A 24,765-nucleotide genomic window follows, 5' to 3' on the forward strand; every position below is an offset into this window, starting at 1 on the left:
AAAAAAATTAAAATTATTTCTAGACCTGTGTATTTATTTATAGTTGTTGACACCCTGTTGTATATTTTATCATCAATTAATCCATACAAAAATATAAATAAAAACAAAATATATACAATGTATAAATAATATACAAAAACAACAACAAAAACATCATCTTTATAACAACCACTCATCAACATTTCACATCAAATAAACACATCAACATAATATGCAACTCAATTATATAACTAAAGCAACGTTGCGTTGAGATTCGGATGGGATGAAAAACCGAGGTCCTGTGTACACATTGGCATGCACGTAAAAGATCCCTTGACAGTTGGAATTCGATATAAGAGTAGGCAAAATTTCCATCAGAGCACACTGTATGGCGTATGCCCGTCTTCATAGCAAAACAGTAGGATGTTAAACCCCCATTTCATTTCATTTCGTTGAGGGTCCTTTCATTATCAAATAGGAGAGACAGTTTATTGTCCACTGGACACAAAATAGGTAATTTCCGGAACAACCTGGTTCAATTTTCTTTTCAATAATTTGCTTGTACGTAGGGGTCTTTAATTAACAGTGGGAGAAAACCCACAAGGTGAAAAGGCAACCCTATTCGAAACACTCATCAAAATGTTGCCTTAATTAAATTAGTAATTGTGTTACATATTAAGTTGTGGTGTTAATCACGTATATTAATTTATAAATGTCGCTGAAAGAAGTAATTCAGAATAACATTATTAAGTAGTATCGATTCACTTTTGATATAAACAAATTTACTTTAAACAAAATATTCAAACTCGAGTTTTTATAAACAAAATCTGATTTAGAAAAATATTCAAACTCCTAGTTTTTATAAACAAAATCTGATTTAGAACTCTAATTATTTTAAACTTTCCCTGAGACAGTTCATAACATAGCTGCATTTTTCTCTTAAGTTCCAATTAAACAGAATTCTTCATTTCTTAGCAAAGGCAGTGCTGCCCTTTCCAATTGTGTCCAAAAGCCCTTTTACTTGCAAAATAAGTCATTTTTAAAGTAGGGTGTTTGACAGTAACCAGAGATATTTCAGACCAAAGATCTCTATGAATTTGGGCGAATGTTTTAAAGGCCTCCAAAGCATAAATAGTTGATTATGTTTAAGCTTTTTAATGCACTTGATCTGGATCACATTTTCTTGTCAAAACTACTTGTATTCTTTGTTCCAATCAAGCCCAACAGTTTATAATATTCTGGATTTCATTTACATCAATAACACATTTCAACAAACCTTTTATCAATGATTTATATAGTTTGAACAAAATATAAGTTTATAAAAATATTAAATCATGATTTCAGTAGCAATAAGGTTTATGTCAGCTTTTAAACATATTAAATATTGAATATGCAAATAAATTTAAGTTTGAATAATGTTTCAGAATTAAGAGTTCTTAAACATTGTATTTCATAAATTTAAGCCATAATGGATGACCTTAAAATACAGATGTGACGCCATCCTTTGATGTTAGCGTACCATGGTACGAGCAATAAGCCAAGTGTACTTTATTTATACCAGTTGAAATATTGGACCCATGTGACAATGCGTAATACATGTATATGGATATAGCACTTGTGCTAAAGCAATCCTGCAATTTCAATATATTAGGCCTACTTAATGTCTCGCACTCGACCATTAAACTACACTTAGTTTACTTTTCGACTAAACAGGGTTGTTCTTTTATAAATTGATAACAATATTTTTACTTTCACAGTGTCACATATGGTCTGTAGTTATCAACGCTGATTCTGAATTACTGTATAATAAAAAATAACACGCAAACATTCCATTCATCCTCCATAACAAAAATATAAAATCACACGTTACACAATCAGACGTAAATATCTTTAACCACATTAAAGTCGGGTAACTCTGATCGAATATCATCCATCATAATACTATAACTACCAGAAGTAGTGGTATCGTCATTATCTTCCGTAGCGTCACTTCGTATCGATGGATGAGAATGAGAATAATGACTATATATGGGCGAAACACAGTCTTCGCTGGGTATCACAAATTTCACCTGACGCGGTGTGGTACTTAAATTATTCGCTGTTTTGTGTTTTTCTAACGGAGCTGGATTGTAATGATTTCGTACGACGGCTCCAATGCCGAGTCTTATTTTAGTAGGTGTAACGTTACGATCGTGAAGATAATGTGAATCCTCATCACTCCCGTTTCCGCTGTCCCCTGTTGTTACTTCCCCTGAACTTGTACTGTGAAAATCTTCTGCTCTTCGTGAATGATCTTGCCATTCTCTCACCTGAAAGATCGAAATAATGAAAAACTTTAAAGACTTTATTATACAGATGTTTAATATCATAGTGATTTTTTTGTTACATAAAATGAAGTCCTAATTAATTCCCCTCGTCTTTTCCTCAGGGGCCACAATGGATCGGAGAGTGTAGCCTGGCAAACTAACCAGGAAGTTCCAAGATCGATCCGGGTATTGACAGCATCAGTGAGAGGGGGGCCACAATGGATCGGAGAGTATGACCTGGCTAACTATCAAGGAGGTTCCAAGTTCGATTCCGTTATTGGCAAATAAAGTTCTTTAGGATTTTCCAGCATAGTTTCCCCTTGTCAGTAGTACAGGATGGAGGGCCTTGTTGGTAGTGCAGTACCTAGGGCCGGGTACAAGGCAGTGTTTTCGTTGTTTGGATGCTAACAATAGTGAGAGGGAGCCACGGTGGCTCAGTGAGTATGGCTCTGGTGCACTAACCAGAAGTTGAAAAAATTTCTTAGGATTTTCCAGCATGGTTTCCACTTGTCAGTGGTGCAGAAAGAAAATCATCTAGTCCTTCAGATGGAATGAAAAACAAACAAAGTCTTGTGTATTCGCAGTAAGTTAAAGATCCATGAATAGTTGTAAATTGAAATAAGAGAAGAACATAAAACTACTGTCGAGGCAAATATTTTCTCAAAGTAGGCTGGTTGGGGCAGGAATGAAAAGGGGTTTAACGTCCTACTGTTCTGGGGGGGTGGATGGCCGAATGGTTAGCACGTGCGTGCTTTATCATAAGACCTGTGATTGAGTCAACTGGCGTGGTTTCGAATCCCCGGTTGTACGTGACAAGAAGTAGGGTCGCCTGTCCAACCTCGTGAGTTTTCTCCGGGTCCTCCGGGTTTCCTCCCACTGCTAAAGACCCCTACACGCAAGCGAATTATTGAAATAAAATTAAAACCATCTGTTAGTCCCGAAATGACCTAGTTTGTGTTGTGGATGTTAAACCCCATTTCTCTCTCTCTCTCTCTTTCTCTCTCATAGTAGGCTGGTTGGTGCAGTAATGAAAAGGGTTTTAACGTCCTACTGTTCTGCTCTGACTGGGCTAATGAAAACTGGTTGGTGCAGAAAAGTAGGACGTTAAACCAGATTTTTCAAGAAGAACACTTGATAACAATTTTGTTACTCTAGCTTACTTTTTGTATTACACCTCACAATAACAAATATTGCCTCTTATATTTCTGGCATTTGTCAATAGAAATAGGTTTTGCACCATTGGTTATGTGGTCTACATCTAGCACTGTGAACGAAAATCTACCTCTTAACCTCCGTTAATTACAATTTACCTAATCCCAAGCGTTTTCCGTTTTATTTGCAATCCCAACTAATTTTACAGGCCAAAATCTTCAACAAAACTTCTTTTGAAATCAAATCTATTGAAATAGCTTGCGTATCAAATAACAAAGTTCTACTGGTTTCAAAAGGGGATGATTTTCAAATTTAAACGCTGAGGTCGGAAGGCGAAAACTATTGACAACAAAATTCAAATAAAGTCAATACGTCCACAGTAATACTGGTCAAACACAATTAACACAAGCCTCGATTTTCATCATTTTCCTTAATAAGAGAAAAATTGTCCATCAAAGATCCACGTGTTTGAAGAGGGCCTGTTGGGGTAAATTAATGCCCCAGGGTAATATTGACTCTAAAACCAGCTTCCTATTGTTGTAACAGTATCCTATTGTACCCCCCATCTGGACATAGCGTAACACCTGAAATTACCTTTGAACAGTAGCCTTAGTTTCGCGGCAATATTTAACCGGAGGGGATTTAGACTAGAGTTTCTACTTCTATAGAGTTAATACAATTGTTTAGCGTTCATCAAGAACGTGTTGACAAACACAATGTTTTATTACTGGATAATGTGTTATTTTAGTAGTCTCTATCACCGTGAACTCTCAATATCTGACTTAATTGGAATTTTTTATCTCTAGAATATGCAGACCAACTTACTTGATTTGATGTGCGTATATTGTTAGAAATGTCTGTGTATATATTGTGTGTGATGTCCATGGGTTTGTCTTGTGTAATTGTTGATGTGTGGTGCAGTACTCCTGTACTTACTACGACTAATATACGAACAACACACAACAAATTTACATCCCTGATATACACAGGACATACTTCTACGGAATATAATTACTGTATATTACTGTTTGTTATTGTGGAATATAATTACCGTTTATGACTGAGCGCCATTTCTCTTGTCTTCAACATGAAATGAAATGGGTGTTTATCGTCCTACTGTTCTACACCAACTGGGCTAATCAAGATGGGCCAAGCAAATAACAAACAGTAATTATATTCCATGATAACAAACAATACAATAATTACATTCCACAGAATTGTGTTCTGTGCATTTCCAATTCAATTACTAAATGTTGCTGTAAAAATATGAACTGGTTAGACCAACCTTTTACTTATTCCAAAATTTAGCTACTTGTATGCCATACGGTATGTAAAGTTTATATACTTTACCACTATGCCAAGTTTATATACTTTAGCAATTTTTTTGTTAAAAATGGAAACTATTTCTAAATATTCAAAATTCCCTTTTTTTAAAATAAAACTTAGAGATTGGGAATACTGTCAATTATTTTGTCAAAAAATAGAAAAGATATTTAAAATTTTCCTATTGTCAAAAATAAAACCAAGAGATTGGGAATATTAGACTTTTGTATAGAAATGATTTCAAGGGTTTTTTTTTAATTAGAATTTTAACAATAGAGGTACAAGTAATAGTATTTTAACCACCCAGTGTTCCAAAAGCAAACAAGAATGTTACAAGTTACCACAGTAGGAGGTTTTCTCATCAAATTTTCTGCTCAAGTAACTCTTACAAACAGATAACAATAATCAGAGGCCACCACAGGGGCCACTCAATCGTAAAAAGGTGTAGGGGACTGGAATAACGAGCCTCTGAACCTCAGAGACAGACCAAGTAACATTACCCAATGAGTTGCATTAATTAGCTTATCAATTATTTGCCCTCAAAACTTTTCATGGAACCAGATGAAAAGCCTCTTGTGTTCACACTATTCTTGGCCTAATGACTTTAATAAGATTCAATCGCCGTCTGCCTCTATTATCGAAGGGCGGTATTGTCTCCTCAATTCTTTTGTCCGCTACTCAATTTTAAAAAAAAGGGATTTGTTTGTCCCACCCTCGAGTGTTGAGTATGTTACGTACGGTATGTTGTTAAGAATTAAATTAAAACTGACACCCTTTCTCCCCAACCCCAGGGATGGTTAATTTCATGGATTTGTAAGTTTTCCCGATGTCTTGTTACGAGCTCATTATTTTTATCCACCAGTTTCCACCCTGGTAAAATTGTTTTTTTATAGTTAATTTGCCCATTTGAAAGCAAGAAAACACCAGAATTTTTGCCACAGATGTTAAAGCCAGAGAGTTTAAGAGAGATATAAATGTGTATTACCAGTACTTTGACCAAGAATCCTGATGATCATTTTTTTGTTGTTTTTTTTTTAAAATAAACTTTAATGTAAATCTTAATTTCTAAATTTATTTTTTATTCATTTATTTTGGTTTTGTTAAAAGGATAAAAATGTGAAATATTTATTTATAATTAAAAGAAGTAAAAGGTGAAATGTTATTTTATTTATTGTTTAAAATATGAAATGTTTATTTATTTAGGTGAAATAATTATTTATTATTAAAAGTTGAAATATTTTTTTATTATTAAAAGAAGTAATAGGTAAAATATTTATTTAATGTTGAAAAGGTGCAATAATTAGCATATTCTCATTATTTTATTGTCAGGTGAAATAATTATCATATTTTTTATTCATATTGTGAAAAGGTGAAATAATTATCATATTTTTATTCATATTTTTATAAGGTTTTATTCATATCGGTAAAAGGTGAAATAATTATCATATTTTTATTCATAATTTTATAAGGTTTTATTCATATCGGTAAAAGGTGAAATAATTATCATATTTTTATTCATAATTTTATAAGGTTTTATTCATATCGGTAAAAGGTGAAATAATTATCATATTTTTATAAGGTTTTATTCATATCGGTAAAAGGTGAAATAATTATCAAATTTTTATTCATATTTTCATAAGGTGAAATAATTATCATATTCTATTTATATTGTTAAAAGTTGAAATAATTATTATACTTGGATTTATTTATTGTTAAAGGAGTAAAAGTTGAAATATTTGTAATTAAAAGGTGAAATATAGTTGACCACTAAACAGATGAAGATAAGAGTAGGTGTTAATCACATCAGTTTTTATATACAACATATAGGTGTGTGGGGGGTGATTAAACTTAACAGACCATAACCAGTATATATAGACAAGAGTGGGGAGGAGGTGATTAAAACTAACCAACCATGACCAGTAACAAATACCTGTTAATTACTATATCTGATAAAACTAAAACTGACCACTCCATTAAATTATATACTTATAGAATGACCACAACTTTATTAAACTAAGAACATTCAACATGACCACACTATAACATGGAATGCCACGTGGTTTATTATGAGTAGTAAAGGTAATAAAAAAGTCATGGGTCATTCCAGGTGTGAAAATGAAGAGAATGTTGGATCTAACAAGGTAATCTTGGTTTATAGGATCATAATCTTGATATTGTTTTTAGAACAGATATAAATGGCTACCCAATAACTAGCAATGTGCATTAAGACCATAGATTTATTGATATACCGTAACAGTATAATCACACCACAATACCCTCACTCTGAGAGAGAAAAAAGGTATAATGTCAACCCCGACACAAACTAGGTCATTCTGGTGATAACACATGGTTCAATTTTATTTCAATAATTCACTTGTGCGTCTGGGTCTTAATTTAGCAGTGGCAGGAAACCAGAGGACCCAGAGAAAACCCACGAGGCTGGACAGGCGACCCTACTCCTCGTCACGTACAACTGGGGAATCGAAACCACGCCAGTTGACTCAATGACAAGACCTTGTAGTACAGCGCACATGTGCTAAGTATTCGGCCATCTACCCCCTCACCCCCCCCCCCCCTTTCTCTTTAAAACATGTATCTGCATGATTCAACCCAGCCGTGATAGACTGGTAATTATTAAACTAGATGAAGTGTGAAAGTTTATGTAAAAAAGTTTATCAGTCGTGTCAGTATGTCAGAAAGTTGTAATCTGATGCCTGGGAAACCCTGTCTACCTTATCTACTGCTGTCCTCGTTAATTAATCCAGGTAGACATTGATGACCAGGTAATATAAAATAATTAACAAAACATTTATCAGTGCCTTAATGACAGGTGTTTTAATTGATTTCCTAATTAAGGTTCTCTTCTCATGAGCAGAATTTATGAGAAAATGTTGCAAGGTTCCTCAAATGTAACTCAATTCCACACTTAAATACTTTTCCTTAAAATTTGGGGACCACTTTGGACGAGCTGTGGGGCACGGGTCTCTCAAAACAAAATCTTAACATGTGTCCAAGAAGAATTTTCAGGATTTTTTTTAAGCCTGTGGTGTGGGGAGGTGTTTACAGGTCATTTGGATGTATATCCATGTATAGGCCTATATGTAAAAGAATCCTTGGAATTCAGAGCTGCTTAAATCATCTGGCTTTGGACAGGTATCCATTGGAATGAAAACTACATGTACCATATGTTAATTTTCATTCCAATGGATACCTGTCCTTAAATAAATTGTGGAAGTATTTCCAAGACAAAACAATTTTTAAAAGTAATTCAATACCCTGGAGACTTTCTAGGTGAGAACCGTAATACACTTTACAACTTCCGCTTCCACTTACATAGGGTGATATCGCAGACAAGTTAATTCACTTCTGACCCACATCCTCATACTTAGCACTTCCTTACTCTTAAAATTTAATAACAGCAAGGTTTAAACTTTGTACAGATGTCCTTCTATTGACTCAGATCTTAGAAACCAATATATCAATGTCTAGTCTGACATGTTGTTGTAAATTGATTTTGTTGAGTGGTATAATAATTAAAGCTCTTCTTCCTATCATAGTCATACATAATTAATCATAATATAAGTACACATAATGTCACCTAGTTATAACACAACTTGTAATCTTGTCAAATAGCAATTTGTTTTGGAGATTATTAATAATATAATTGATGGACTTGGATTAAGTGTGATGTACCTGGATGAGAAATGAAATGAAATGGGGTTTAACTTTCTACTCTTCTGCTCCAAACGGGGGGTTGGATGGCTGAATGGTTAGCGTGCGCGCGCTGTATCATAAAGTCTATCATTGAGTCGACTGGCGTGGTTTCGAATCCCCGGTTGTACGTGACAAGGAGTAGGGTCGCCTGTCCAACCTCGTGGGTTTTCTCCGGGTCCTCCAGTTTCCTCCCACTGCTAAAGACCCCTACGCGCAAGCGAATTATGTAAATAAAATTAAACCATATGATAGTCCCGAAATGACCTAGTTTGTGTCGAGTGGATGTTAAACCCCATTTCTCTCTCTCTCTCTGCTCCAAACGTAGCTAATGCATACAGGCATACGTCACACAGTGTGCTGTTAAGGAAGTTTTGCCCAGACAGTGGCACTACGGCCTACTCTTATATCGAATTCCAACTGTAAAGGGATGTATGTCAATGTGTTTTTCATATTCTGCTCTGACTGGGCTAATGAGGATGGGCATACACCATACAGTGTGCTATGAGGTAAATTTTGCCCAGGCAGCGGCATTATGGCCTACTCTTATATCGAATGTGTTTTTCATACCCTCCAATGATTAGACACTGACAAGAAAAACCCTGCTGTAAAAAAATATGGGGCAATTTTCTCGATCAACACTAGGATCAAACCCAGGCCTTCCTAGTTTGTGAGTCAGCACCTTAATCACTGAGCCACTGCAGCTCCTGTCTCAGATAAACAACATATTAGCGAACAATGGGACGACCAAGTAAGTGAACCGGATGTCCGAGCTGGTTTTAAGACCTAGTCCGCTACTGTTAACCAGTTCTAGAAAATATCTAAGCATCATGGTTTTCTGGCATCACTGATTGATGCAGCGAGTCATACAACATGGTTGGTTTTATGTGTGTGAAATAGCTTTATTAAACGTCCGCTTCCACCGAAGTGATATCGCAGTCAAGCTGGTTTTAAGACCTAGTCCGCTATATATAGTTCTAAAAATCATCTAAAAATCTTGGTTCTAAATAGTAATCACCATCACCACTCAATCATACATCATGACTACTGAATTCCATGACATTTTAGCACCGACGTCTGGATAGTGAACTCTGTTCATGAACACCAGGTGAAGAATGCTGCTGCACAATGCCTACCAAAATAAACAATCGTAAAATCTCACCTTAGCTTCGTAAGTTAAAGGTTTATGATGTATTGGAGCATGATTTGCATGGAGCTTTAAATCATGCTGGAGACGAATGGAAGCCATCTTGATTAGACGTTGATGAGCGTGGTCGCCAACGGCAACACCACCTGGTATATCAGTAGCTGTTGACGTATCTAAACTTTCGTTCAATTTACTCGTTCCCTGTTAAAAATATAAGTTGAAGAAATATACAAAATGTAAATGACGTAAAAACTATATTCTTAATGAGCTTTAAAGAATACCTGAATGAAATTGAGTTTTATGGCGCATCAGCTCCAACCGTGCTATATTGCGCCAAACGAATAACAGAAACATTTACGCAATTCTATGGAATATACAACTATTGAGTGAAGTTTCGACTTTATTTCCAGTCCAATTAAAGTACTAAATGCCCTTGAAACAATTTAAAAGAAAGATTCGTTTAAAGTCTTGTCAAATTTTATATATTTCCTGAGAATATTTAACAGTAGTTAAAATAGTTATAACTGCTTGGAAAATATGAAATAATATTGGTGACAATGAATATAATTAGAAACAATATTTTAGGCACCAAGTACAAAAAAGGTAGTGATCCTAAAAATGTGACGAATCCTGACTTCATGTTTTATGTTGAATCTGTTTGGTTTTTTAATTTTTTAAGTTTAATTTTCATGTCATGTCTATTTGAAACTTGGGGGGTGGGGATGGCCAAATGGTTAGCATGTGCAAGTCTGTCATTGAGTCAACTGGCATGTTTTCGATTCCCTGGCTGTACGTGACAAGGAATAGGGTCGCCTGTCCAACCTCATGGGTTTTCTGCGGGTCCTCCGGTTTGCTCCCACTACTAAAGGCCCTTTATTGAAATAAAATAGAATCATGTGTTAGTCCCAGAATGACCTGGTGTGTGTTACGTGGACATTAAACCCATTTCTCCCTTTCTCTCTATTAGAAAGTAACATCTGATATGGTAGCGTTGACCAAATATTGTTTTGTTTTTTTCTTGAATTTTTTAAAAAATGAAACCATAATCAACAATTTTTGGGGTTTGAACCCTGGGACTCTCCCTCCACCCCACAAGGTGTTTATATATCTGTAGCAGATTTCTCTTAGTGTCTAGGTAATAATTACCACTATGTCGCAGGGTATATCAGACAGGGTATATCTGGCAGAGTTTATCAGGGTATATCAGGCCTAAGGTGTGAATAACACATTGTATACTAATGACTTAATGGTTGGAGGTAAGTATATAAAAGTTTTATGACAGTTTGTAGAGTTCGTATCTTAACATCATCTAACGCCTTCCAGCACCTTGTCACTGTTTCAACTACCTTCCAGCATCTTGTGACTGTTTCAACAGACACTCACTGGCCATCTTGATTGTTAATCACAGATCAGATTCAATCAGCCGTGACTAGAGAGATATAGATTTTCTTTCATCTTACCAGGTCCTATCTATGATATCAGTTACAGTTTCCCCTCTAGCATGTCTATATGTTGATTATTCTCGACATTTTATCATAATTTGAACCTTAGGTAGGCCTTTTGTTATTGTAGAAAACCCCTAAAGCAAAACCCCGAAATAAAAAAATTACAACTTCTAAAAATTATTGTTATTGTAGACCACCCCAAAGCAAAACCCTGAAATCAAAAAATTACACCTGCTAAAAATTATAGGAAAAGTTTTAAATTTCAGTTCAATAAAATCAATACTCAGGTATTATTGTTGAACACCCCTAACCAAAACCCGAAATCAAAAAATTACATTTCTAAAAATTATAGTAAAAGTTTTAAATTTCAATTCAATAAAATCAATACTTAGCAAAAACCCAAAATCAAAGAATTACATTTCTAAAAATTAGGAAAAGTTATAAATTTCAATTCAATTCTTCACAAAAATCACCAATTTCAATTGTGTACACTTCTTTCAGTAATAGAGAGAGAAATGGTAAAAAGAAAATATTAGAAAACAAGAATTATGGTAGGCTATTTGGTTTTTGCTTTTTCTTCTCAGAAGCTTTTAGTTGAGATTTTGAAGTTTGAATGTCAAGAAGGTATTTTTTTTGTTAAGGCCCTGAAGAAGTAAAACCTTAAAGTGGTTTGTCCGATGGTAAGATGGTGAAATACTTTTAAATGAATCAATAATAAGAAACGAGTCTACCTCATCTCTAACCTTTAACTAACCATCACTATAAAAACTTTCTTTTCATTACAAAACTGTTAAACAAACATTTACAACTTAACTAGATAAGCTGTCTTTTGTTTTCATAATAATTTGTTCAGTTTAAGTCTTTTAAGAGTTTATTTTCTATTGACGACATAGGTGGGTTCCCCCAAGGCTCACTATTAGGGGTGGAGTGTTGTTTTTATTGTTCTAGAGTAAATACATCAGATGGGTGAGAGTCCACAACCCTTTTTAAGATATAATTAGGGTTTGGCTTAAACAGTTTCTATTCCTTTCTATTATAAACCGTGTCAACTCTTTTAAAAGCTATTGTTCAAGGTGATAAGAGGAAATGGCCGCCTCTATTGTTCAGCATCATTGGTTATTTCAATAGTCATCCCTCCCCATTTAACAGTTTCCCCAAACCTTGTTATTTCATCTAATCAAACTTTTACTCCCTGGTTTCAAATTTTGTCAATTTTATTATTTAAGTTGCCCGGTCATTTAATTATTTTCCAGACAGTTGAAAGACATTTCAGCCTGGTTTATGGCACTGTTCAGGTAAATTTTGGCAAGTTAAGAAACTCTTAAAACTGCTTATGAATAGGCCATTAGTTTATAGCCCATGTTTAAGTTGTAATAAAAGTTTTCAAGATCAACTGACGATGGCTAACCTACCATCTTAAATTTCACTTGACTTTATCAAAAGTGTTTTCAGAAATTATCGTAGGATATTGACTTTGACAAAGGATAATTATTTTCTAACTAATAAATTTTTAATGCTTGTAACACCTGCTGGACTTAAAGAAAATCTTGTTAAAAAGACATCAGAACATTTCCTTTGTTAAAATAACAAAATGGACGACAGATCTATCATATCGCTGGGGTACATGTATCTGACGTTGATTAATCTAGGGGTTACATGTATATACCGGTAAATAAAAAGGCTTTACACTTTTCCACATACCTTTTTGATGTTGATAGCTCGACAGAATTTTACCTGATTTTAATACCCTTCATGTTTTCATTGCTAGGTTCATATCATTTGCCTTTTATTAATTTCATAAATTTTCACATTCAGCAAAGTAATTCGATCCCTTTTGAAGTTATTAAAATTTACAGAATAAATTGTGGTATTTTTTATTGGCGAGTCACGATGCCGTGCTATAATTGGTTTATATCTTTGTTGTCCTTTTTGAATTTGTCTTGTTCCAAATCAAATTATATTGCATGCATCTGCAAATCCTTTGGTTTCCACCCTGCGCATTTTGTACCATGTTAGTCCCAAAATGACCCAGTTTATGGACATTAAACCCCATTTCTCTCTATACAAAATTATCATGGACAGGGCCGACCATTAGATTTGAATATCATCTTTTTTTTAATAGGCACAAGACATTCTAATTTGCGTGAAAAACTAATAAATTTAAATGAGATAATTTCAAATGTTTTTCCAGTAGTAATATCAATTTCATGGAACAGGGGTTATTATATAGATATGGAACTTTAATATAGATAAAATAACACTTATCTCCTGACCTTTAACCTTAAATCAAAAAGTAAATAGTGAATAGATTCTTGATACACCAATAAATATGACCCACACGACCATATAAGCTCAAGTGTGTTTGCTTAGAGAAAGTTAGCAAACATTTGGTCTATGGATTTTCCTTTAAGATCGATAGCAAACGTACAAAAATTTTGTGCCGATTATATTTGATATAATATAAACGTTCACAGTTGGCGCGGTTAATACTTACACATGTTCTAGATGTACATACAGACGGGTTAGTTCCGATACCGGTACGCTTTTAATACTAGAACACAGAGGGAAGATTGGGTTTAACTTCCACTAGGTCATTTCGGGACAAACATATATTTCAAATTTATTTCACTAATTCGCTTGTATCTAGGGTTATTTATAGCAGTGGGGGAAAACTGAATACGGTACTAGAATCGACATTAAAATGCGCACACTCTTAGACAAATAATTGAATTCTAAACGACATTTGAATAAAATGAAAAAAAGTTAAACATTAATTAGAATAAAATAATTATTGATGTATTTTTGACATGTTTAATTAGTAAAAAGAGGTCCTGAAAATTTGTAAAAGTGATGACGGAACTACAAAAAATCAGGCCAAGAAATTTTTGGATACAAATCAATTCCGACTATTTGGTGTGTCTGTGAGAAATATGTCAAATGTTTTTCTTGGATGAGATTCTTTCCTGATGTGATGACAAACCCGTCTGGCAAGGAACCACATACGTCAATTCTTGGGAAATGGCCTATATTTAAAATGCTATCTTACGAAATAAAACCTTCAAGCTTTCCCCTTCTGATATTTATCTCTTGTGTAACACAAAAAACATGTCTTTGATTCAAGCCCTTTTTTTGTGTTCATTCAAAACACAGTCTATTTACCATTGGGATTTACGATCAACAGTTGAGTCTAAGAAAAATTTAAAGTCTGATTCGTTGTTGTTAATTCATTGACAACCACACGTAATCACCATCTACCCGTCTGCTTTGAAGATCAATGTGTTTTCTTTATTTTTAAATCGTTAAAAACTTTCTATTTTTGGAAAAATTTTCGATCGATTATGTTTGGTAAATATTTAAATTTTATTGAGAATTTTAACGTTAAAATGTATTTAATTTGTGGAAGCTGCAGTTCACGTTCCTATTCAAAATTTCTAGCTCTTAAATTCATCAAAGTCAGTTAAGTATTAAATATGCATGCTTTATGCTACTTGAGTGATTCATTTCAAAGGCATTTCCGTATCTTGAATGAACATATGCCTACAGATATTTTATTTATGAAGCAAGATTACAAACAATGGCTACGATCTTTGTAAGGTTGTATTTTAAAAATCATCTTTGTTTTAATTAAGACATCAAATAAAAATAACTTTTTAAAAGAAATCATTTTTTACTCATTAAAAAATGATTTTAAACAAACCCATCACCCGCAACATACAAAGAAAAAATTGAAATAAATAGCCAAGATTCTTTAAAGCAGCAAACGTTACCTTTGTGGTTTGAAAAAAAACTATTCTAAACATGTTGTGCTCAAAGCAAAAACATTCTCAAGCATGTATAAGCTGAACTTTTGAAATTCGGATTTCATTAGATGAATTCTGGTTTAACTGTTCTGCCTGAACCGGGCAGATGAAGACAGACATACACTATACAATGTGCTACGCTTTATCAAATTCCAACTGCCAACGGTTCTTTTGAGTGTACACAGGACCCAAGTCTTTCGTCAGATGCGAACAAAAGACACCTTTCATTGGCAGGTCTTTTGCCCTGCACCAATGACAAGGTAGAAATCAAGCAAGCAAAAACGGAGGACTTTTTCCAGCTAATATCGACCAGGATTGAACCCCAGACCTCCGGGTTAGCAAGCCAGCGCCCTTATCCACTGAGCCAATGAATCATTCAACATGCTATGCTCCAAGCAAAAATATTCGACAATGTGTCGTAATTCTGCTCCCGAAGCGAAAATATTAATTATAACTTCACCCGTGGGTTATTTAAGAGGTGTGTTAACTGCTATCTAAGGGTAGACAACTCTCTCTCCCCCGTCACATTTCCATAAAATTATAGAAAATTCTCACCTTAAGACTTGATTCTGATACTTGTTTATAATTATTACCCTGGCCCGAAGATTTATTCATCCTAAAAGCTGGATTATCTTTTCCTTCTATTTCATTCATTCTTCCATTCTTCTCTCTATCCGACTTCACTTGTACATCGCTCTTTCCAACTTCTGTATTAGTAGTGCTTGATTTTTGACTCTCTAAATATTTTGCTCTCCTGTTCCGGTCTCGTCTTTTGATGACAAAAAGCGCTATCAATACTGCCGCAGAAACCAAAATGGTGGCACAGATCAACGCGACGACAATCGAAACATTCTGATTTCCGTCACCACCGAGGGATCCAACATTTACCGGTTCCAACTCAAAAGTTATACTGAATCTACTTTCTAGTTTGTTTGATATTTTTCCTCCGTCTTCAGCACTGACGGTGAAATGATATGTTGCTATGTCAGTCGGGGTAATGTCCCTAGTTACCAAGATGTCGCCTGTGACAGGGTTAATGACAAAAAGTGCGGAGACGTTATCAGATCTCAGGGTATATGTGATTTTTCCGTTCACACCACTGTCATTATCTTCAGCATTAATCTTCACGATGCTTGAGTTTTTCGATATCGGTAGATACACAGTTAAACTATGATTTGCATCATTAGGAAATACAAAAAATGGCGTGTTATCGTTCTCGTCTAAAACGACGACAGTCACCCGCGTTGATCCTGTTAAGGGGGAAACAACTCCCTGGTCAGTAGCGAGAATTGTAAACACATGTTGACTCTGAGACTCAGAATCTAACATCCGTGTTGTTGACAATAAACCGTCTGCCGAGATGGTGAAAGGCAGCTTTGTTGTCAAGTCAGACGTTGCAAGAGCAAACACAAATAATCCACCGGGTCCTAAATCGGGATCAAAGGCTGAGACGTTTCCGACGACGGTGTTAGCATTCCTGTTTTCATACACATAAAAAGTGTAAGAATCTTTCTCAAACTTTGGAGCTTCGTCGTTGATGTCCAGTAGATTTATGATGACTTCTGCTGTGGCCGTATTCTTTGGTATGCCATTATCGATAGCCAGAACGTGAAAAATATGAGACGCCATTTCCTCCCGATCCAAAACGACACGAGCCTTGACTATACCATTGGACGGATTTATATCAAAATAAGGGTAGGCATCGTCCTGTAATCTGTACGATATGCGGCCATTTTCAGTATTTGTATCTGCGTCCGTGGCAACCACTTGTAAAAGAGTATCATTAATAGAATTATTTTCAGGAATACTGACGGCGTAATTGGTTTGAATAAAAACTGGTTTATTGTCATTCGCGTCCAAAACATCTACAGTAAAAAATTCACTGGAATTTAATGGAGGATTTCCGCTATCTTCGCACAGAATCGTCACCAGATAACTGCGAGATTCTTCGTAATCTAAGACTTTAGCTACCACGATTTTATATTCATTTTTATCCAAAGCACGAAGATCGAACGCAGCATTTTGACTGTAGCAATTCACAACACCATTCTGTCCCGAATCTGGGTCAGTCACGGCCATGTGGGCGACGGGGGAACCAATGGAAGCCGTTTCCAAAATCAAGGCGTTGATTAATCCTGACAACATGTTGATCCGTATCTGAGGAGGATTGTTGTCCGTGTCGATAACCATAACCTCGACGATGGCCTGAGAAAACTTTGGCGGCACTCCACGATCACTGGCTTCGACAATTATTCTCATATTTTCTGTGGTCTGATATTCCAGGGATGTTCGGATAGAGATGGCGCCACTAACAGCATTCATGAAGAAATATCGATGGATATCTGCCGACTGTCGGGCACTTAGTCGATAAAATATTTCACCATTTTCACCGATGTCATCATCCACCGCAGAAACAATTTGTATGACAGTTTGTGATGGTGTGTTTTCGCGGACCGTTGCGTTATAAACTGTATCGGAGAATTTAGGAGAATTGTCGTTGTAGTCTGTTATATTAATATCAACAATCATGGTGCCGTTTCTGCTAGGCTGACCGCCATCACGCGCTATAATCGTAACAGTGTAAGAATCCTTTGTTTCGCGATCTAATTGTTTTTCGACTATTATGCTGACTGTTGAACTGCCATCGATATTGATGCTAAAACCGACACCAAACGGTCCATCCTTGGGCAATATTTCGTACTTTTTAAGCGTGTTATTTTCACCCGTATCTTTATCAACAGCTCCAGTTAATGAAAATGAGGCTCCGATGTTGACCGATTCTGAAATATCAATGCTCGCTCTCTGTTTAGCAAAAACAGGCTCGTTGTCGTTGATGTCGTCTACATTGATGTGAATCTTTATACTCTCAAAGAAAACACCTCCACTACCTTGGTTCGATGCCACCACTTCGATATTCAAAACACATGCCACTGTAAACGGACATAGTGATTCTTTATCAATGCGTTTAGCTGCTAAAAGATCACCCGTCACTCCGTCGATAGTAAAAAATGAACTGAAAGCATTTCCTTGGGTTAACAAACTGTACCGTAAATTCGCAAAATCGGCATCCGTCACCATATCGTGTATTTTAGAATCCCGTCCAATATTTCCTACAACTGAGTTTGGCTTCTGCTCTTCTTTAATCGTGTATGTCACATCTTCACACGTTACATAATTCATAATTACCATGACGATCACGCACAGCAGACGCAACACTCTGCTGGCCTCCATTTTGTACAGGTAATGACAGATGATGAGTACTAATTGGTATTAATTGTAATTAATCAGGTATTTGTCACTGCTTGTCAACCATAATTATTTCTAGGTTCCTTTTTGTCAGGACGATGACCACACAGATGTCAAATCTGGGTAGTTTTCACCTTTTTTTTTTGTTATTAGAAATAACCTTTATATATCCTCTTTAATAATTTCTCGACAAGTTGTAATTAGTACATTCCTGAAATAAGAAAATAAATAGATATTACCATATTAATTTTTAATAGGCCCAAAATTTATTACATGTCTCATTTTAAAAATACTTGTTGAATCTGATACACTCATCTTGTGTAACCAAAATGTGTCCAAATATTTCAGAGCAAAATTTCCCTTATAGCACACTGTATATGGCATAATGTAGGTCTTCATTAACCCAGTCGGAGCAGAACAGTAGGACGTTAAACCCCATTACATTTCATTTAAATATTTCTATGTTTGCAAAGACTGTGTGGCAACAACATATTGTTGATGTCCCCAAATTGTCCAATCCTCCTAATATAAATAAATTTGTTTAATTGATACCAAATTATCAAACTCTCTGAATTCATTTTAGGGATTTTGAATTCCATTCAAACAACAATGTTAAAAAAAATAAAATGAAATGGGGTTTAATGTCCTACTCAATGTTAAAAAGTTTGGATCTCTAAATTGAATATTCATCAAAAATTGGTTCAACCCTGTTCAGTATATACAGATATATGATGGCATTCTCTACAGACAATATAAACAATCCAGTGCCACCCCAAATCTTTTGATGGGCCTCTCTGTTCAGTAGTCAGAAAGATATACGATGATTTAAAACCATGGGCCAGACAATATAATCAATCCAGAGCCACCCAAAACTGTTGGTTAAAATCTTTTGATGGGTCTTTTCTTTATATATTTAGTTAAATCCATGCTGGGAGATATTTGGGTCCATTTTCTAAATCAAATGCTGAATAATCAATTTAAGCATGTTTTAGCGTTGTTTAAGCATGTTTTAGCATTGTTTAAGCCATGAAATATTGCATGAAATGGAAATGATCACCAGTAGCCCTAAATACAACATACAAAGATCCAAATACAAAATGACAGTTAAAAGATTTCTATACTGATATCTAATATATACTAATGTCCAAAAGAAAGTATACACACTAAAAATATGACTAAGTTTTGTTTAAATAAAAAAAAATGTGATAAAACTACACTGAACATGTCCCGTGCGTCCAAACTCAATATTTCTAAGCAAATAAATAGCAAAACAAATGGACATTGTACCCAAATACTGCATACAATGGAAAAACAACTTTGTTTGAACCAGGACGAAATGCACAGTGTATACTTTCTTTTGGACATTAGTATATTTTACAACTACATGTTTTCATTAATAAATAATATCAAACATATTGATCATAATAAATATATATATATGAAAGTATGATGACTGTACTATCTAATATATTCTACAAATTTTCATTAATAAATGATTTTGATTGCATTGATCATAAGAAATTGATATGAAATAATGACTGGACCATAAACCTGGACACGGTGGTCATATAAACACCTTACTTACAAATATTAACTAGTGAAAATAGAGAGAGAGAGAGAGAAAAATGGAGTTTAACGTCCACTCGACACAAACTAGGTCATTTCGGGACTAACATATGGTTTAATTTTATTTCAATAATTCGCTTGCGCGTATGGGTCTTTAGCAGTGGGAGGAAACCGGAGGACCCGGAGAAAACCCACGAGGTTGGACAGGCGACCCTACTCCTTGTCACATACAACCGGGAATTCGAAACCACGCCAGTTGACTCAATGACAGACTTTATGATACAGCGTGCGCAAGCTAACCATTCAGCCATCCAACCCCCCTACACTATGAGGAATATAACACCAATGGTCAGAATAGTTGGTGATTGAAACATCTCTCCTACAGCTAACGTTACAAACAAAAATCTAGTTCATAACTTTTGATTTTTGTGACTTTAACATTTCACTGTTGTTCTTCAAACAGGCAACTGTCAAATCAACCGAAGGCAAAAACACCTCAAATATCTTAAATGGGTGACAATCAATATTTAATATATATTCCTGATTCTTAGAGCAAAAGTATTTTTAAACAATCATTATATTAAGAAACAGACTATCCGTTCCATAAAGAAATTGGGCAATTTGGTGCCATACAATTGACCAATGTGCTTTCTATTATAGAAAACTGTTAAATCAACAAAATGGGAATAATCATCAATATTTAATACATATTGCCGATTCCTCATTCAACAGTGTTTAAATAGAATGTCCATTCCATAATGAAATTAGCAGTTTCTTGGTGCCATGCAATCTACCAATGTGCTTTAGTTCATTTCTTGATGCTTCATCAATCACAATAATAAAGAATTAGAAATATCCAAATATAACATTACACAGAAACACACCTTCAAAATATGTTAAGTCCTTGTAAAAAATATTTCATAACATCCACATACACAAATTATTTTCCATATAACACAGCACTTGACACCATGCACACAACTGACTCTCTTACTACATGTTTCTTGATGTACATTACTATTACACATGGACCTGGATGATTGACATTTACAGCTCCACCCACTAGTTAACAACCAGCCAATCAAATACTATCATGACTTTTGTCACGGTTCAATGATAGTTTGATTGACAAGGAGATCTGACTGTCTTGTTAGCATGCTGTGAAGTTATCTTTAACCAGTTGATGGTTTCTAAACAAATTTTATAATATTCCCTACAGGGGGGTAAATACATGACTCTGTAGTATTTATCATTATTTTCATAACCAATTCATCCATTCAAAAAGAAATAGCTGTTTTTTTTACTCTCTTTTTTCAAGTACTAATTACATAGTTCAAAAGTAGCAATATTATTATAAATTCTATAAAAAATAAAAAACAAAACAAACAAATCCAGTCTTTGAATGGAGTTAAAACCTTTTGAATTCTGCAACTCAAACTTGTTTTACTTTCTTTTTTTCAGAACTAATTACTTAGTTAAAGAAGCAGTTATTAATTTATATAGAAACAGCACATCCAGTCGTTATCCTGGAACTTGTTGCTTTAAAATTAAGTTGTAGGAGGCACTTTCAGTTGCATTCAGTTGAAGCCAATTGCTCTCAGTTGTAAGGTCAACATAAGACCCCCTTAAGAGCACAATTTTAGGAAATTTGCACTGACCAAAAGCAAAACAAGGAAACAATAAATTATTCATCTCAGACATAAACCAATAAATAAATTAAATAATGATAATCTTTATATTATATATTGCATGTTTTCTCTTTACTGTCCGTTATTAATTTTATCAAGGAAAAATTTATTATTGGACGTTTTTTTATCCTTATTGTTCTGAAACAGAAATAAGGAAAAATATTGGAACTAATAATTGTTATGTTAAAATCTAGCAGCGACTATGCAACGTAAATGGTAACATTTGAGGGCTCTGTATTGCGATCCAAAATCATATATTGTGATACATCCAAATGAGAGAGAGAAATGGGTTTTAATGTCCACTCGACACAAACTAGGTCATTTTGGAACTAACATATGGTTCATATTTATTTAAATAATTTGCTTGTCGTATGGGTCTTTAGCAGTGGGAGCAAACCGAAGGACCCAATGATAGTCAATTTGAAAATAAAATGAAAATATGGATATAACAAATTTAGTATTGTGATCACTTAGTGAAGAAAACCTGTATAGATATATCAATTATTTTTTGATAGCCATATAACAGTCAGTTTCATCAAATGATCAAACTGCTTAGTTCAGAGGAATTTTATTGTGCCAAATGTTAATCTATAACAAAAATAGGCCCTAACTTTGATAAAATTGATTTATAAAAGAACGTTAAAAAAATACAAAAATAACTGAAAAATTGATAAATAATCAAACGTAAAAAAAATACATAAAAAATAAATTAAAGAGAAAACAAAAAAATCATTGATTAAATTTGTTCATTTTGTTTCAATTAATGACAAATTATTTTTATTTCTTGACAACACTCTTTATGATTAAATCAGTTGGTGTTATCTTAATTCATGGATTAGATTAACAGAGATTAGCCTGTGTGTGACCTTAGAAGACTTAGTTAATCCAGTCAATAGCAACAACACAATCCCAATACATACTGTGAACACAGACAGAGAAATCCAACACCAAACTTAATTCATTTGTCAATCATGCACAAAAAATACTGTTATTACAGTTGATTGACATTTGAAATAGAAAATTAGCTAGTCAATTACATGTTTTATTGTGTTGTATAGGTGTATGTAACACTATAGGTAATGGCATTAGGGATTGATATATATATATATATCTCACATGTTGATATGTTATTTAGTTTTATTAAGGAATGTGTTACCATATCCCATCCTAGGAGAGAGAGAGAGAAATGGGGTTTAACATCCACTCGACACAAACTAGGTCATTTCGGGACTAACATATGGTTTAATTTTATTTCAATCATTGGCTTGCACGCAGGGGTCTTTAGCAGTGGGAGGAAACCGGAGGACCCAGAGAAAACCCACGAGGTTGGATAGGCGACCCTACTCCTTGTCACGTACAACCGGGAAATCGAAACCCCACCAGTTGACTCAATGACAGACCGTATGATACAGCGCGCACATGCTAACCATTCGGCCATCCACCCCACCCCCAATACTAGGAAACTATCGACAAATCTGTTCCTAACATACTTTATAATAGATTTTTTTGGGTATCTCTTCATACAAATTGTTGGTATATCCTTTTCTGGGAAGCCATGGACAGACCTGTTGTCATATTAAAAGGAAAGCTAATTATTTTCAACAAATATGTTATTTTGGCTCGATAACAACCCCTTCCTTTCCTTCCCCCCACCCATCATATCTTCTGATACAATGAGTAGATATCTATAATACCTATGACAAGTTATTCTACTATGAACCATCATTTTGTTGCCTAAATCCATTCCTAATAAAAATCTTATTTAAATTCCTGTTTATCTAAGTAAAAGAGACACAAACTAGATAATTTCGGGACTAATATTTGGTTCAATTTTATTTCAATAATTCGCTTGTCAATTATTTGTCAATTTAAATCAACATTGATTTTGATGTTATGATCTTACTGGGAAAAGATGGGCTTCTGATATCCAATATTTAGGACAAAAATAAACATTTTACCATTGGTACACGAATCGTGTACCAGAATGCATTTCAGCGCCATTTGTAGCAAGGGACATATTCCACATGTGATGTTAAACGGTGACGCTATATTCTTATCTGGAGAGCATACTCAATAAATACTACCAGACCCTAGAGATTGCCATTTCGCCGAACATATTTCTAGGTCTCAAATATTAGCGATTTAGCTCCTTTAAGAACATAGCACCATTTGCCTGCTGTTAATCAAAAAATCAATTAATAATTTTTATACTAATAAATTTCAAATGATCAGGAATAATTAAATCATTCATTTTTAATCCAATCTTCATAAAACCAAAATGCATAATCTGTTTACACTAATCCTTAAATCTAAAATAATTTTACGAATATATCCCCTTAATCTAGTTAAAATAATTTTACGAATATATCCCCTTAATCTAGTTAAAATTATTAAAGTATATAGTCTATTTAATCCAGATCTTCTAAATCTAAGTTTAACATTTTTAGAAAAAACATGTCACTTTCTGTCAATAACAAATCTTCTTAATGAAATATTGAAATTTGAGATTTTTTAAACTTTCTATAACAAAAACTTGGACTGAAATCTGAGATTTTTGAAAACTTTTTGTCTTTTCAAAACATTTCAAGTCAACAATAGCTTTGACTGAAATTTGAGATTTTGGCCAACTTTAATATTATTTGAACTTATTTGTTACAAGTTTTTCTTTCCTTAAATTAATTTCTTATCAAATGGAATCTATGTCAATTTTTTTTAGAAGTGTGTTATCTGAAGTTCAATAAATCTTGCTCGAAAATATATAGCTTGACATCTAAGATTTCTTTCTTTCAAAGTTTTTATGTTTGAAACATTTATTTATAAAATATTCTGGTGTTAAATTGATATGATAATATATTAATGGTATCAGATATTTACCCAGTAATTTATTTGTATATTGACAAGTTGAGGTAATTATTGGTTGTTATTTCAATCTGTACCATATTTAACCTAAAAACAGAGACTTTTTACAAAGTGGTGTAGTCTGCCACATGGGGTTCATGCGCTGATCGAGTTCACTTTTTTCTTGTGGACTGTTCATTTGAAGTCTTATTTCTCAGCTGTTGTCAAAGAGCTGGATGAAATTTGACAGGAATATTATTTGAAAACGTTAATGGAAACAGAATTTTGATTCCAATTCGCCTTTCATGACAGCAACTTCATGAAGTCGCTGGATTTTTAATGAACAGGTCTTCCTGAAAGGCCTTTAAAATTCTTGAATGTGTTTCTCAGTTAAAATTTTACCCCTGCCCAATAATAGATGACTTTTGTCTCAAATTTAATAAAACATTTTTACCATATTGGATACATAGGTAGCAAGCCTGGATATAAGACACAAGTCACTGACAATGTCACACACACATCAAGGCTTTGACTGATACAAATCCACTGATGCCTGTCAATCTG

General features: G+C 34.3%; 1 protein-coding gene across 3 annotated transcripts in view; it reads right to left on the reverse strand.

Moving 5' to 3' along the window:
• Positions 1 to 24,765, reverse strand: part of LOC126829672 (protocadherin-11 X-linked) — a 42,255-nt gene continuing 17,490 nt past the window's right edge. For 2 of the 3 annotated variants that reach the window (XM_050559697.2, XM_050559696.2), the window contains exons 2-4: positions 15,419 to 18,320; positions 9,634 to 9,819; positions 1 to 2,288 (exon numbers count right to left, since the gene is read on the reverse strand). In XM_050559697.2, coding sequence (XP_050415654.1) covers positions 1,854 to 2,288; positions 9,634 to 9,819; positions 15,419 to 18,094 — 3,297 coding nt within the window. In that variant the 5' untranslated portion in view covers positions 18,095 to 18,320 and the 3' untranslated portion in view covers positions 1 to 1,853. Of the gene's footprint in view, positions 2,289 to 9,633; positions 9,820 to 15,418; positions 18,321 to 20,559; positions 20,652 to 24,765 lie in introns of those variants that run through there. The other variant, XM_050559695.2, reaches the window with a different exon arrangement.

This window comes from Patella vulgata, chromosome 8, assembly GCF_932274485.2.
Source record: "Patella vulgata chromosome 8, xgPatVulg1.2, whole genome shotgun sequence".
Classification (NCBI taxonomy): Eukaryota; Metazoa; Mollusca; class Gastropoda; family Patellidae; genus Patella; species Patella vulgata.